Consider the following 17,014-nt stretch of genomic DNA (forward strand, 5'->3'; position numbering starts at 1 on the left):
AATGCCGTTGCTGGTGTACAGGAGTTGGTTGTTTTAGGATATAATTAAAAGATTATATGATTAGGATAGGATGTACTATTACTATGTACTATTATGACTTTGGATCCATCGCGTTTGCCAACACTTAAAAGATTATGTGTGACCCGGTGGTCATCCAGACATGATGCTGTTATGGTTTGCGTCGAGCTTTCCGACAAGTAATGAAATCTTTAACGAAAATTTCATTGCTATCTAAAAAACGATGAAAAATTATAAGTTAATGCATTATAAGAGCATATGAATAATTTTGAATTTGTCGGTATCATTACTACTTATTTAATCTAAAATACTTAACTTTATTAATCTAACATCTACACTTTTGCAATCTGAAACGGCAGAGTTAACGGTCGCCCTTCAACTTTTTGAGAAAACTTTTGATAATCTTCTAGAAATGAGAAATTCGCTTTCCGAAACTTTAGCAAAAGCGGCAGGAATAGCAGAATAGTGGGGTATTATGTATACCTGAATTTAAAAATAAACGGATAAAACGTATAAAACAATTTTACGATGAGCTCAGCTGCGACGAAAAAATAACTTTTATAAAAAAATGTTTTGTAGTTAATGTTTTCAGTGTAAAGGACATCGCACACATCTTATGGAAAATATAATGTCACTCAATTTCAATAAAATTTATACGAATAGATTCGATTTAAATTAACGGTCAAATCTTATCATTGCGCCAACTCTTAATTATGATTAATTACGGCGCAAATTCCAATTAAAGTTTATCGAAATCACATTTTTGGAGTCAGTAAAAGTGTCAATTACAATTACTATTGCTCTGGGTGCTATTCAAAAGAGCTTAAACCCCGCTGGGTCTAAGCCGATTAGTGAAACTAATCCGCTGATTTATGGAGTACCGACAATTTGGGTATTTTAAAATATTTTTTCTCTCTCTAACTTATGTACGTACCCATTTGATTTCAGATTTATTTATATCAATTTCTGCTCTTATTATTGAAAATATAGAGTTGGCGCAATGATAAGATTTGACCGTTAATTTAAAACGCATCTATTCGTATAAATTTTATTGAATTTGAGTGACATTATATTTTCCATAAGATGTGTGCGATGTCCTTTAGATATAATATTGCAACAACTTACTAATAGGTTTGTCGGATTAAGATATTATGTATAAAAGGTTTTCATGTCTATTCCCAAAAAAATGTATTAACACTAACTAATGAAGACTTATAAAAGAAAGGCCAAATATTGTCATTTACACATATTTTAGTAATTATACTGTTATTAGTTGTTGTCGTTATGTTTATAGCACGGGGGCCCACAAAAATTGCCGCGGGGGGCCCCGCAATCTTCAGCTACGCCACTGCTTCTAATCAAGTACTTCCATTTCAGTGTCTTCTTTTCCTATCGTTGTATACTTCGTTTTGTGTTTTTTGTTGTATTGTTCTGAAGCTATTTTCTTGTAGCATCTTATGCAATTACTATTTTACTTGGAAATGAACCACAATTTTACTTTAAAATTAAGGTTATTTGACGTTTCGATTTCCACTTCGGTAACCGAAATGTCAAATATTTTCAACTAAAATTGTGGCTTTTTTGTATTCCTATTATATTCTACTGTTTTGCTAGATTTTCATCATCTGCAGGGGTTATTTGAAGCTGATTTGTTATATTATTTTGGTTCACTAACTTTGCTTTCCTTACTATTAGGTACCTCCAGAATTAGTTTAAATAATGTCAGGAAGATAAATAATCTCCTTGTTTCAAGAATGAAAGCAGTTGGACTAGATGATATTCCTGGGAAAGTGTGGAGAGCATTAGGAGAAGCAGTATGTTAGTACCGGTTTACAAAAACCAGGAAGATATACAACATAGTACAAATTACAGTGACATAAAACTACTTAGTCCAGTGGCCAGTGGCAGATCTAGACATTTGCCTTGGGAGGGGAAATTTGCCTTAGGGGGGAACTTCCAATGAAACAACAACCAAAAGACATAAAAAAGATAAACCCAAACTACATACAAGACATAAATAATATCTTATCTTTCCTAACTAGCGTGTTTAAATAATAATTTAGCAGACAAATTTAACCACCATTTTGTTGAAATAGCCCCAAAGTTACTTGCCGCTTTGGATCCTACTAAAATAGGTGGGTTTACATCAGCATCAAAAAACCATAATAGTTGTTTTATGTTTTTATATCCAACTAACCCACAGGAAATAACTAGTATAGTCGGAAGTTTTAAATCCAAACACAGTTGTGGTTTGGATCAGATTTCCCCTAAGTTATTAAAACAATGCATTCACGCTCTCGCAGATCCACTGACGGATATTTGTAATGCCTCATTTCAACAAGGAATATTTCCTAGTATTGAATGGGTTGCATATGTGAGTCCATATTAAATGTAGTAATGAAACAAAGACTTACTCACAATCATTTAATTATACTTTGACGACCGGTTTTGATCTCTACATTATTCAGATCATCTTCAGGTCGGCGTTACAAGTAGTTAAATGATGCCGTTACAAGGGATGAGTTGCCACTTAGTTGTTAACATGTTAATACGTCCAACTTATGCTAATAGATTAGCTGGGAGAGGTATAGGGCAAACAGACATGTTACGTAGGTCAAAACACAGTAAATTTTTTGAAATTTAAATGGATCCTGAAGGTAGATGCGTGCTGTGAAACAAAGGATGTTGTGTGAGACAGGAGAAAGACAATGCTCTAGTGGATGTGTTTTAAATGTAGCTAAGTTTGAAATCACTTTATTGTAGACTCTTATACTAATGTGATGGTCTTTGCTCGCCGATGTTTTGCGATATGGGCAGAGGTCAAAGTATAGGAAATGACAAATAGGAAATAATTTAATTAAATTAAATTAAAATGTCCCGTTTCCCGGTCAAAGGACTAAGGGATGTCACAAATTTAGTAAAAATTGTAGGTGCCAAACACCCTGAAATCTATGAAATGTATAGAATTATAAGAAGGCTAATTAGATGGAAAATGGTAAAAAATTGTAAAAAGAGAGTGGTTAAAAACTGTAAAATAATAAAAATTGTAAAAAGATCATAAAGAGGCAAGGTTATTTTGTTTGAGTTATTGTATGATGGAATATGTTCAGAGAGAAAGTTAATGGTAGGGTGTAGGCACTTACTTGAGAATAGTTTTTAAAAATAAATAAATAAATTAACACATAACAAATAGGATTTTAAAAACACACAGACATAACAGTGATTGGTAAAAATTTTTGAAGGGAGGTAGCACTACATTTCCCCTAATTCAGTAAATAACTAATTTTAATTTTTTAATTAAAGTATGGTTTTTCTGTTATTGAGAGGGAATTATTCTTTTAGACTTTGCTTCTTGGAATACATTGGTCTGTATATATTTTCGTGTATTATGTATTTACATTGCAAAATTTATGAATTTAATAAATTTCAATTTAACCATGTTTATTCAACAAGATTCAGAGACAATCACTTTATGCTTCCACAACATCGTTCTGTTTTGTTGGAAGGTAGCACACATTATGCAGCCGTAAGTTTCTTCAACAAATTGCCAATAGATATACGAATGAATTTACATCAGCCAAACTTTCGGAGGTTTGGACATCAATACATTTGTGAGCTAGAGCCATATTCTAAAAATAACTTTTAAGTATGTTTTATCGTATTTATTAATTTATATACTTTTAAGATGTATGTCTGTAACTTTGACTTGTCTCATACATGTACTTTGTATAATGTCGCATGTGATCAATAAATTTGACTTGACTTGACTTGGGTTAAATTTGTCTGTCTGTGGTTTAAGTTTCATGTCAACTAATATATTTATGTTTCAACAATTTCTTTCTTTAATTTTGTACCTTGTTGGGGGGATGGGGAAATTTCCTCTTTTCCCACCTCGTAGATCCGTCACATGGGACAAAGTAATTGATAGACAGATACGTGAAGAAACCGAAATATCCTATAATCAATTCGGCTTTATGTGGATAGATATTATGCAATTTTCATTATTAGGCAGTTCATGGAAAAACACAGAAATAAAGAAACAAGTGCTCATATGGTATCTATTCATATTGAGAAAATATATCATAGAAATCGTCGAAAAATTTTGTGGTGGGAAAGATGTGAGATATATGTATGTATGAGGTAGTAACAACTAGTGTTAGGACAGGTGTGGGAGAGACTGATAAATTTCAGGTGAAAGCAGGATTGCACCAAGGCTCGATGCTTAGTCCTTATTTATTTATCATTAGTTTTGCATAATATAAGAGCGAAACTGCATGGTAACATTCCCTGGTCCAGATGTATGCTGATCATGTAGTGTTAATAGGAAATAGTGGAATATAAAAACTGGAACAATGGAGACAAGCTCTTGAGGAAAAAGGTTTAAAACTTAGTAGGACAAAATAGAGTATTTGGAATGTCCATTTAGAGTCCGGACAAATAATCTACGGAGAAATAATCACGGACAAAAAAGAATGTGTATGTAATTTGTACGCACGTAAGAAGTTATACTTCTATTATATGATTTCAACGAAATCAATATACTTTAAACAGTTTATTTACATTTTATTTAAATATTAAACTAATTTTACTACTTACTACTTTGCAAAAAATTTTATTAAAACAATACCAAAAATTAAAAAAATAAAAGAATAAAACACACGCAAACACATTGAAAAATTAAACCAAAGAAATTATTTCTGAACAATTGTTGAGAAAATTTTAAGTAAATACGTATTTTCTGAAAAAAAAAGATAATAAATATGCTTACAATCATAAAATATATAAAAAAATAAAAAAAAATTGCATTGGGAATTGAACCTGAGTCTATCAGGTTTATATTATTTTGAACTCACCCCACGCAGAATTTAACTACCGAGACATGTGAATGAAGTGGAAAGTTATACCTAGCAACTAAACGTTTTAAATTTTTTTTGACAGTTGCTTATTCTGCTAGTTTAATCAAATAAGTTTGATTCTTGTGGAATTAAAATACGACAAAATATAGACTAAAAAAGCAATATATTAGATGGAGATTTTTGTTGGTAACCAAATTATGTAAATCAAAGCATTACCTATACTAGCTAGGTAGGTACATTTTCCAAATTAGTCCTGTCGCCAGGGGGGGTACAACGGCCTTCTTAATTCAGATGGACTTACCCAAGTTTTTTTTATGTATTTTGACCCGTAGAACACGAATTTTTTGGGTAACAGTTGATCCGGATGTCGATAAGATTGTTATAAACAAAGAAGTTGAGGAATCACATAACAGCGATTTCTCGCAAAAAAAAACATTTTTTTGTATTTTTTGGGTCATTCTAACCAAAAAATGTTCCTACAAGTTTTTTCGTAGGATGCATAGTTTTCGAGATAAACGCGGTTGAACTTTCAAAAAATCGAAAAATTGCAATTTTTGAACCCGAATAACGTTTGAATAAAAAATAAAATAGCAATTCTGCTTACCGCCTTTAAAAGTTTAAGTAAAATCATATCTGTTTTGAATATTTGCATTGCTAAAAATTTATTTTTTGATTGTTCAAAAAAGCTGTAAACACATAGTGTTTCCCGTGCCTAATACATGCGTTTTAATGCATGCTACTTAGAAATAGCGCCGCTTGCACTTTTACCTCCTCTACGTACTCGTTCGATTTTAAATGAGAAATCATTGAAACATCACTCAAGCACTAGGTGTTTATAGCTTTGTTTTAACAATAACATAATACATTTTTAGCAATACAAATAATTAAAACCGATATAATTTGACTTGAACTTTCAAATGCGGTAAGCAGAATTGCTATTTTATTTTTTAATCAAAAGTTTTTCGGGTTCAAAAATTCCAATTTTTCGATTTTTTGAAAGTTCAACCGCGGTTATCTCGAAAACTATGCATCCTACGAAAAAATTTGTAGGAACATGTTTTTGTTAGAATGGCCCAAAAAATATAAAAAAATGTTTTGTTTTGCGAGAAATCGCTGTTATGTGATTCCTCAACTTCTTGGTTTATAACAATCTTATCGACATCCGGATCAACTGTTACCCAAAAAATTCGTGTTCTACAGGTCAAAATACATAAAAAAAACTTGGGTAAGTCCATCTGAATACAGGAGGCCGTTGTACCCCCCCTGGCGACAGGACTAAATAGGTATTTACCTAATTTGTAATTTTTTATTACAATACTGAAACATTTACAATAAGGTACGTACCTGTTGCTTTTAAAAACTATTTAAACCCTTTTGTTTGCTCTGAACCCTTTTTCTTCGTTGGAGGACTGTAAAAAGCCAACGAGGGTATTCAGCACTTTTCGTGATGTCCTATCTTTTTTGCACAATGGTTTCTGCTGTAGGAAATTCACAAGGTTTAAAGATGGTTTGATAGGTTCTTTATTTCAGCGCATTCCACAGCACTAAGCGAACGTAGATTCCACAAAAATATATTTTTTCTCGTTGAAATTATTTGATAGATATGATATTTTTAATTTTCTGACTGTTGCTATGGGTTACCGATTCCAAAAACTACTCGTCCCCCGTGAAATAGTATACGTACTTGTTTTACTTTAATTTATATTGACAATTTAAAATATTTTATACAAATTAGGATCGAACAAAGTCACTACAATAATTATGAACTTGCTTCTTGTCACTGTCCTCACAACAATAAAAACTAATATACACAATATTTTGTTTATCCAGAATCTCCATTTGAACAATTATTGACAGATGATTTTAACACCCAATCAGATCCCTCATAACGTTTCATACCATACTGTCGGTGTGCGCATGCGCCAAGCAAAATAAAAATTTACCCTCGTGCCTAAAGAAGTATAACTTCAAAAATCCACACAAATTATTTCTGGACAAGAAATCCCCAGACAAAATATTCCCACAAAAAATCCCCACAAATAATCCCCGGACAAATAATCCTCGGACAAAAAATCCCAGACAAAAAATCCCAACAAATCTTTTTGGACAAAATATCCCCAGAAAAAATCTCGGACAAAAAATCCCCAAGAAATATTAGCTGTCGAATAGTTCCCTAAAAGTTTTCCGGTGAATGCAATCAACGCAAATGTTTTTCAGCCTCAGTGCATGAGAGTTATAGCCGCTTGTTGAAACCGCTTTTCGGCACGAAAATAATGATTAGCAATTAAAATTAAGTATGAATTGTAATTTAGATTACCAAAGGACACCGCACTTATCTTATGGAAAATATAATGTCACTCAAATGAAATAAAATTTACATGAATAGATGCGTCCTGAAATTTCAATAATTTGATACCATTGCGCCAATTCTGAATTTTGCTTAATTAGTGTGTTAATTGTAATTAAACTTTATCGAAATCGCGGGTGAAGTCGAGTTCGCTCCGCTTCGTTCAGGTATATTTTTGAAGGGTACGAATTGGCTCCCGCATGAATGCGGGTAGGCTCTCATATAATCGCGGAAACATTAGACATTGTTGCCAAATCGTGTAATATTTATGCTGCTTAGGAAATTTACATAGTGATATAGACTTTTTATAGGAAAATTATACTTTTAGACAAATACTTTTAGAGTTTGTTTTAGTTCAACATTGGCATATGTGGCAATTTTAACACACGTTATCGGTGTCGGCCGGTATGCGCTCGACCGTTTTGCGCTCTTACCTGAAATCGGCCGGTTTGCGCTCTACTCTCTAATACCCGAAAGTTAAGTTAGGACCGAAGGGTTAGGTCTTCCTCCTTTCCCATAGATATTTCTAGGAAGGTACCTGTTTCTAACAAAAAGAGAAAATTTGAAAGAAGTGACAACGCTGGGTGATATTTTCGACATGTTTAGGTAAAATAAATTTTGTCTATGGGAGCCAATTCGGACTCTACCTTTTTTAGTTCAGGTAAAATTCTTACCATTGGGAGCGAACTCGACCCCGTCCGAAATCGCATTTTGAAGTCCATAAAACTGGCATTCATAAATAATATTAGTCTAGCGGCTATTGAATACAGTCTATTCACCACTAGCTTAAGCCGATTAGAGGCAGTAAAACTAACCAAATTATACCTACTTTATTATCAATAATAATAGGAAAAAAATAAGAGTAAGCCTCTGCCTTAATCCCTCGAGAAAGATTTATGGAGCAAGCGAATCACAAGATCTTTTTTCTCTCTTTGACACACGTACATTTCTATTTGATTTTAGATTTATTTTTATTAATTTACGCTCTTAATCAAAATACAGAGTTGGCGCAATGGTATCAAATTACAGTAGAACGTCGATAATCCGGACGTCAAAAATGCGGATCGTCAATAATCCGGATTTGTATCTAGCAAAAATATCTTATTCTTTTAAAATAAATTAAGAACTTCGCTGCGAAAAACGAACGTCTACCGCAGTTCAAAAATATTTTACACATTTTTTTAAAAACCCAAATAGGGTCTGATGTTTTACTGTACACATGCTGCTATTATAAATTATGTAATTACAGTGGTTAAACTTAAAAAATAGTTATGATTAATATTTCACCTCTAGACACTTTACTGTACAAGAGAAAACATAAAATTTTAAAACGTTTGTTGTACTTTAATGTGTATACCGGCCTTTTTTTAAGGTAATTTCGATAATCCGGATAATTTGATAATCCGGATGGGGTCCGGTCCCAATTAATCCGGATTATTGACGTTCTACTGTATTGAAATTTCAGGACGCATCTATTCATGTAAATTTTATTTAATATGAGTGACATTATATTTTCCATATGATATGTGCGGTGTTCTTTCTATCATCATCATCCATTTCTATCATATCATCATCATCACGCATCGCGAGGAAAGTTATACAAAGCTTTTCGATTATTTTGACTTTTTTGTTGCTTTTGGGAACAAATTTATGGGCATGACTATTCGATCTCCGATTTTAAAAAAAAACGTAATTGAGGATCTGTTAGCATCCATAAAAACTTTAAAAATTTATCTGCTTGAGGAGAGGCCCGATGGGAAAAGGTCTGTAGGACAGACTAAAAAAAGGTGGAAAGATGCAGTCAAAGAAGATCTGAAGAAAATTGGAGTGAGACAATGGGAAATAGTGGCACAAAACCAACAAACATGGAAGGCACTAGTGAACGCGGCAAATACTCTCGAAGAGTTATAACACCATTGATGATAATGATGATGACTAAATATTTTTGACGTTAAATTTACAAAAAGCAACAGCTTTTTTGCATTACAATTAAGATTATCGATTTCAGGACCAGCAGTTATCATCACGGATGGGTAATGTTTTGAACAGAGTTATTCAAAGTATAGTGAGCAAAATATTCAAGCGAATCAACATTATTCTCATTATTAGAATGATCCCACAGCGCCATTATTCCCCATATCTTCCACGATTTTTAAAAAAACTCACAATTCGAATTTGAAATTTGGTAATCGAAATTTCAATTCATGCTTAATTTTAATTGCTAATCATTATTTTCGTGCCGATAAGCGGTTTCATGACTATTGCTATAACTCTCATGCACTGAGGCTGAAAAACATTTGCGTCGGTTGCATTCACGGGAAAACTTTTAGAGAACTATTCGACAGCAAATATTTCTTGGGGATTTTTTATCCGAGATTTTTTGTGGGGATATTTTGTCCAAAAATAATTTGTGGGGCTTTTTTGTCCGGGATTCTTTGCGGCGATTTTTTGTCCGGAGATAATTTGTCCTGGAATTATTTGTGGGGATATTTTGTTGGGATTTTTTGTCTGGGCATTTTTGTCTGGGGATTTTTTGTTCAGGGATAATTTGTGGGGATATTTTTTCCTGAATTATTTCCTGAGTTACTACAAATAAAATGATATCTTTGGATTTTGAAATAATTGTAAAAAGTATTGGTCTTAAATATCTAGAATCGGTATTACAGAATAATGGGGAAATATATGAAGATGCATACAGGCATGCATTAGCGTTGGATGGATGAAGTGGAAGGAAGCGAGTGATGTGTTGTTTAAAAGAAACATTCCAATGAAAGGGAAGGAAAAATTTTATAAAACAGCCATAAGACCAGCATATGTACGGAACTGAATGTTGCCAAGTTAAAAGGGAATAGGAACAACGAATGCATGGAACGGGAACGGAAATGAGAATGCTTAGATGGATGAGTGGAGTACCAACAAAGGATAAAATTAAAAATGGGTATATTATTATAACATTATTGAATATAAAATAATATTTAATTACTTGAACGTGTGCTATGTCTACTACAAAATGAAACCCGTGACACCGTGAAGTGATTGCTTAAAAATTTAACATATTTTGATTGTTCTCAACAAAAATTTAACAAGGTGAAGCCTATTGTTGATAATTATGATCATACAATCAATGTTCTTGGTTAATTTGATGCTTATCCCGAAGGCTCATTAGGTTGTGGTGAGGAAAATTTAGGTACCTATACCAATGTCATATGTCATCTGTTCATCGAATTAAAAAAAACAAACACAAATTTTGTCTCTATTTTTACACCGCAGTTCAAAGTTTAAAAGAAACAGACCATAATAAAACACAGAGTTTGCAGAATTTGTAACGATAAAACCTCAAGAAGATAATAAATTTTTGAAGGATATTACGTGTTACATGGTATGACGAATCAAAATTTACAAAGCAGATATAAATATTAATTAACCCACATAACGTACTACAAGAAGTAGTCACTTCTGTCGGCACTCCCCAAGTGCTACATGCCATTTTTTATATTGATTACTTCGTAGTAGCTACTCGTATATTAGAAATGTTGGGAAATGCTCTAATACCATTACTTTGTCGTAGGTAGCAGTAGCAGAAGCCATCAGCCCGTCTTAGTCGGGAGGAGACGCAACTACTATGTCCATTTTGGATCAATCCAGGACCCTTCCGCATATTCCAGGTTTACCGCCAGTCTCACAGCCCATGATGCCTCCCCACGCGATGGATGGACCTCCTAATTCAGATGTCCTTTTGGCCTTGTTGGCTAGAAACAAAGCGCTTGAAGGTAAATTAAAGATAACTGTATTTTAACATTAAGGGCCGGTTGTTCGAACGCTAATCAAAAATGGAATCAACAACTGATCATTATCAAATATTTAATTACTGTCACCAACTGTCAACGTCAACTTTGATTGGATTGCAGAAACCATAATTGATTACAATTAAATCGCCCGAATAACTGTTTAGTTTTAGCGGCGGCTGCAGAAAAAAATATAACTTCCTATCGTAGTCTCCTAATAAAAACATTCTGTTAACTTTTGATATATCACTATAAAGTACCAATAAAACATATCAGGTAGGGGAGAGTTGGACAAAACCGGGTACCAGTCCAAAAACCGTCTGTATCTTGTGCTATGTTAGAGTAGCAAACGTTTGCTGCAGATTGAAATATTCTCAAATGACTTATATTTTATATACCGATGTCAATTTTTATAAATATTCTTAAATTTTCAATTTTTTTATTTTTATGAAAATATTGCAAAATACCCGGTTTTGTCCAACCGGTAATGATAAAACTGGGTAGTAACTTAATTACCATGTAAAAAGACTAATGGATAGAAAATAAAATATTTATTGAAAGTGTATGAACACAAATCGAAAATCTATGATCAGAAGTCCCAAATAAAAACTTCATCTACATCATCATAGGCACTACAGGCTTCATGAGCCCATTTAGTTCAAGACACACATTTTATCCAACCTCCCTTCGCCTTAGAATTTGAAAATGATTCATTGTAATATAGACATGCATAGTCATTGTTATCTTCTTCCGACAAACTCTCAGAATCTGCAATCGGTAATTTTCGGAACCACTTTTGTTTTTAGTGCAGCCTTTTTTATCCAGTTCATTTACTTTTAATTTTTTTACGACTGGAAATTTTTTTTCCTACAAGCTTTCTTACTAGCTTCTTCAACAGAGTTACCATTTCTTACTTTTTTCTTATTTCTAAAGTGGATTGCGGAACATTGAAACTTTGAGAGGCTTTTTTGCATACTATCCTATGTTCTAGCACTTCAACTATTGCATTTTGCATGCTTCCTTGATCAAACGACTGACGAGTAGTTTTTCTTTTATAATGCTACATGTTTTAGTTTAACTAAAATCAAAAGAACCACTGCAGAAACTGGGAGGAACAATAATATGTCTTATAAAATCGGGTACCCGGTTTTGTCGATTTTCGGACTACCCGGTTTTGTCAAACTCGTAAACGAGACATTAAATTTTATTTAAATTTTTAAGTTATGAAATAATATTAAAAATGTTTGGCCAAATTATAGTAAAATTGGCGAATGGATTTAGTGTCCGCAGTCATATAAACCCAAACAAACAACAACAAAGGGTAATATACTAGGTTACATGTATTAAATTTTGAAATGGCTATTAGTTATTCAGTAGAGGAAAAAAACAACAACAAACTTACTTTAAAAATCGAGTTTGCTGCATCGAAAAACAGGTGAGGTCTTACTACTCCGGCACAGATTAATCAAATGAAGTAGAAATGAATACACACTACACACTAGGGTGGAACGAAAAAGGTCAAAAAAATAAAAGAAAAGAAAAATTCTTGTGGCTATCGTTTAAAAGTTGTATCAGGTGATGAAAACAATTGGTGCGAGAGCATTTTGAAATAAAAAAATATGTTGAGGTTCCATATTGGATTTGCAAAATGAAAAAACAAAAAAATTATTTTTGTCGAAAAAATCAATATGGCTCTGATCAAATTTCAATGATTGTGTTTTACAAACTAAGTGTGACATTCTAAAGTGCTTTCTCTTTATTCGTAATGAACTTAAGTTGACAAAGTATAATAAAGATGCATATATCGCCGACGTCTTGAATGCCGTTGCAACGAAAGTAGAACAAATATGAATAAAAACTTCTATTTCAACATTATCGCATAAGTGCATACAAGATATGATTAAAAATATTTATACAGAGTATTAAAATCTTAAGTGATAGGTACACAAAATCTCAGCAAGCATCTGATTCATAAATAGAAAAGATTTGCCAGTTTCGAAAGGAGTGTAAAAAGTTATTGAATATCGCGGCTTGCAAGTGCAACATGACTGGAACTGTGTGTGTGTACTTGTGATAAAATCAAGAGTAAGTACCACAAAATGAGCGAATTTTTCTTCAAGATCAACGATCCTGTCTAAAAATGGCAATTTGACCAGTGGATATTGCAGCATCTACAGCAATATGGAAGAAAATGGAAAGAACCATAATGGCAAAGGCATGTTCTCAAAAATATCTGACGAAATTGTTCTTAAAGCATGTACCGTTGATTCCTCTAATACTTCCATAAGTAGCAGCTGGTCTAACTCAAATTCTTCTGATGCAGATGATCATGAAGAAGAATTCATTGCTCCTTTGTCAACAGTTACAGTCCAACCATCTACGTCACAAATACTGCGGCACTTCACTTCAATGCTTATTTCATTGCAATAAGCTACCTCTATGTCATTTAATTCAACAGTTAGATGGACGCACCAGTGGACCACTTGGTTTTTCAGGGCCAATAGGGAAACTTCTGGAACGCTGTAAAGAGAAGGCTGTTGTCGATTTTGTCGCAATAGAAAACAACCCAGCAGAATTATTAGAAACAACAGACCTTAGTACCGATCAGAAGTACTTGTACCAAATCAGTCTAGCAGTTGCTGCGGGAAAATGTCCTATTGATTTGAGCCTTAAAAAACCTGGGAAAATATCACACGCAAGGTGGCTGACAGTTGATAATCGGTTGCTTCGATTGTATGTTGTAACTGAATGTCCCAGCCCCCAATTAATTCTGTTAGTAAGTTTCATCCAGAAAGTGTATGCACCAGTTTAGTTTTGTATAAAACTTTATCCTAGCTGTTCTGATTTTTCAAAACATTTATAGCGAATGATCCATTATTCACGATTTCTACCAGTTGACCAAAGAAAAATAAAGAAAATGTATTACTCGGTATGATGAAAGATGAACGAAAACATATACGGGAGCTAGGACTACGCAGAGTGCCGAAAGCTAGAGAACGTCAGAAAGAAAAAAAAGATCCAGAGATTCAAAATACCAACATTAAATTTTAGTGCTGCAGATTATATTGACTTAATTTCTATTTCTGGATTCAAAGTTACGGCTCCTCCTTTGCTAAAACATATTTCCAATGAAGATGTAAGGGATGATTGATTCTGGGAATTACAACAACATAATGGTCTTAAACTGCTCTTGTCATACAAAATCCGTGGAGAGAACTGTTAAGCATCAGTTGCTGTTTGTGGACCAGAATCAAGGGATGGCTTTATTCGTTTTCGTTCAAGGCTGCAGTCTAGAACTATTATGCCGTTTTTTAACACAAAATCAGACTACCAATCTTAAAATGTATATTGTATCATAAAACAATTATTTAGATTCAAAGAACTGTTAAAAAATAAATCTTTAAAATTATTTTTTTTGTTATTTTCAAAAATTTAAATTTTATATGGAACCTGAAGATAGGGTCCAATACAAAAAAGATTTCTTACAGTTTTATTATACATCAAAACACAACTTTTTCGCACTAGCCCCATAAAAAATAATGACTTCGAATTTTTCGTTCCACCCTACTACACACGACTGTTGGTGGTAAGGGGACAATAGTTTTAACATTGTCTGATAGATAGCAGCAGACAGTTAGAAGAATTAAGGGGTACCCGGTTTTATCAACCTACCCGGTTTTGTCCAACTCTCCCCTACCTACTTCCTATTTACTTCAGATGATAAAAGGTATAAAGCAGAAATTTTTCTAAGTAATTAGTAATTTTACAGTTCGCTCCCTCCTTAGTTAATACGTTATTAATAAGCACCCCGTGATTTTGCATAATGTTATGAGAGTGGCTCCTTGTTAATGCTTTCAACACCTGGTGCACTTGTTGTCAGTAAATTATTAGCGTTTAAAAGGTGATTATACGTAGAAGGTGTGGTCTCAATAATTGTATATTACCTATCTATTTAAAAGCGTGTAAATATCTTATTTAGCATTTACCATAAGCAAGGGTGCTGCTTATCGCCAACACTATTTTAAATATACTTCAAGAAAGCTCTGGAGCAATGGAGGAAAACAGTTGCTGGGATGGGAAAACTGCTTAAAGAAAACTGCTTAACAACTTTGTTATTTGCTGATGACCAAGTAATTCTGGCCAACGATGAACATGATATGGATTATATGCTAAGAAAGTTACAGATCGAATATGAAAAATGGGGCCTATGTATGAATATGGAGAAAACGGAATGTTTGAGAATAGGAGAGAAAACCGAAGATCCGGAATTAGAGTTAAAAAGTATAAGAAAATGTAAGGAATATAGATATTTAGGAAGCATAATATCAGAAGAAGGAACTACAAAAAGAGACATACAGCATAGGATACAGCAAGGAAGGAAAGCAACTCGTATTTTAAATGGTCTACTATGGTCTAACAAGGTGAAGCTGGACACAAAATTAACAATCTACAGAACAATTGTGGAACCTATTATAACTTATGGAGCAGAGTGTTGGCAACTTACAGGAAAGGTAAGAAAAAATATCGAAGTAGCAGAAATGGATTACTTACGTAGAGTATGCAGGGTATCTAGATTAGAACACGTACCAAATGAGGAAATAAGACGACGGACAAAGAGTGTATATTCCACGGTTGACCATATAGAAACAAAGAAATTGCTATGGTATGGTCATGTTATGAGGATGTCAGATAAAAGGTGGCCAAAAAGAGCATTAAATTTCACACCCATAAATAGAAGAAGAAGAGGAAGGCCTACAGAAACATGGAAGAAAGGCATAGAATAATCTATGGCACATAGAGCTATTGAGGAAAACGAATGGGTGGATAGAAAACGATGGCGAGCGAAATGTGGGATGCGGAGGAGACCGTAGGAACCCCACTCCTTATATATAGATACTACATTATTAGCAGATCGACATTTGCCAGGATACCTTCCTGATTTGACGAAATGCTCCTGATGATGCTCTAGGAGCAAAATTACAAGTTGGGCAAGATTTAATAAACTAGGTGCTCGATATCTGCCTTTTATTTCTATAAATTTCATATATAGGGGAGTGCAATTAGAACGAAAACATGCATTGTTTCGGTAAAATTCAAACAAGCTTATATTTTTCTAAAACTTTTTTGCTAGTTTATATACATGTTAAAATAAAAAGCTCTACTCACAGATTTTGCCCCTAATTGTTTATTAATTGTTTAAACAATAACAATTGTTTTGTATAAATAATTTTAAAAATATCGTTAAATTCATAATTTTACTTTGATCAAATATGTTTCTATTTTGTTTATGATTATGCTGAATCCGAATATGGCATTGCAATTTGAAAATTCTTATACAGAAGCTCTTATACAGTGTGTCTGCGTAGCTAGAAATCACATGGAAAACTTGTTTATTATCAATCTTACGAAAAAAAGTTATTCTTAATAAAATACTATGGATAGTCAACAATCTAAAACTCAACCATCAGATATCAAATTTTATCAATTTTGTACGAGTTATGTCAAAAATATGAATTTCGTTAAGGAGTAAAGTACCTTTATATTCCAGAATATCAAAAAATGCTATTATTAAAAGTTGTTTGAAATTAAAAAATATGTCTAAATATACAATTAGTACATCATTCTAATCGAAAAAAATGTTTTAAATTTTTTCTCAAATTACGGATATTCATCATCATTTTATTACAATTATGATAACTATTTTATCACTTTTACGAAAAAAAGTTATTCTTCATAATATACTTTCCTGGTCTAAATTCTAAGATACAACCATCATATATCAAACTTTTTTAATTTTATACGAGGTATGTAAAAAATATGAATTTTTCTTAAGAGTTAAGTGCCTTTATTATTCACAATATTTTAATTAAAAGGATGTAATTGAACACTAAAACAAGTTTTTTAATTCCAAACAACTTTTCTTAATAACAATTTTCGATATTGTGAAATGTAAAGGTACTTTACTCTTGGGTGAAATTCATATTTTTTGACATACCTCGTATAACATT

General features: G+C 32.9%; 1 protein-coding gene across 1 annotated transcript in view; it reads left to right on the forward strand.

Annotated features, from left to right (window-relative positions):
- The window catches only part of LOC114324477 (LIM/homeobox protein Lhx3), a 279,019-nt gene that overhangs the window by 13,613 nt on the left and 248,392 nt on the right, over positions 1–17,014 (forward strand). The window contains exon 2 of the mRNA XM_050644906.1: positions 10,790–10,991. Coding sequence (XP_050500863.1) covers positions 10,844–10,991 — 148 coding nt within the window. The 5' untranslated portion in view covers positions 10,790–10,843. The remainder of the gene's footprint in view (positions 1–10,789; positions 10,992–17,014) is intronic.

Source organism: Diabrotica virgifera, chromosome 1, assembly GCF_917563875.1.
Source record: "Diabrotica virgifera virgifera chromosome 1, PGI_DIABVI_V3a".
In the NCBI taxonomy this organism is placed as follows: Eukaryota; Metazoa; Arthropoda; class Insecta; order Coleoptera; family Chrysomelidae; genus Diabrotica; species Diabrotica virgifera.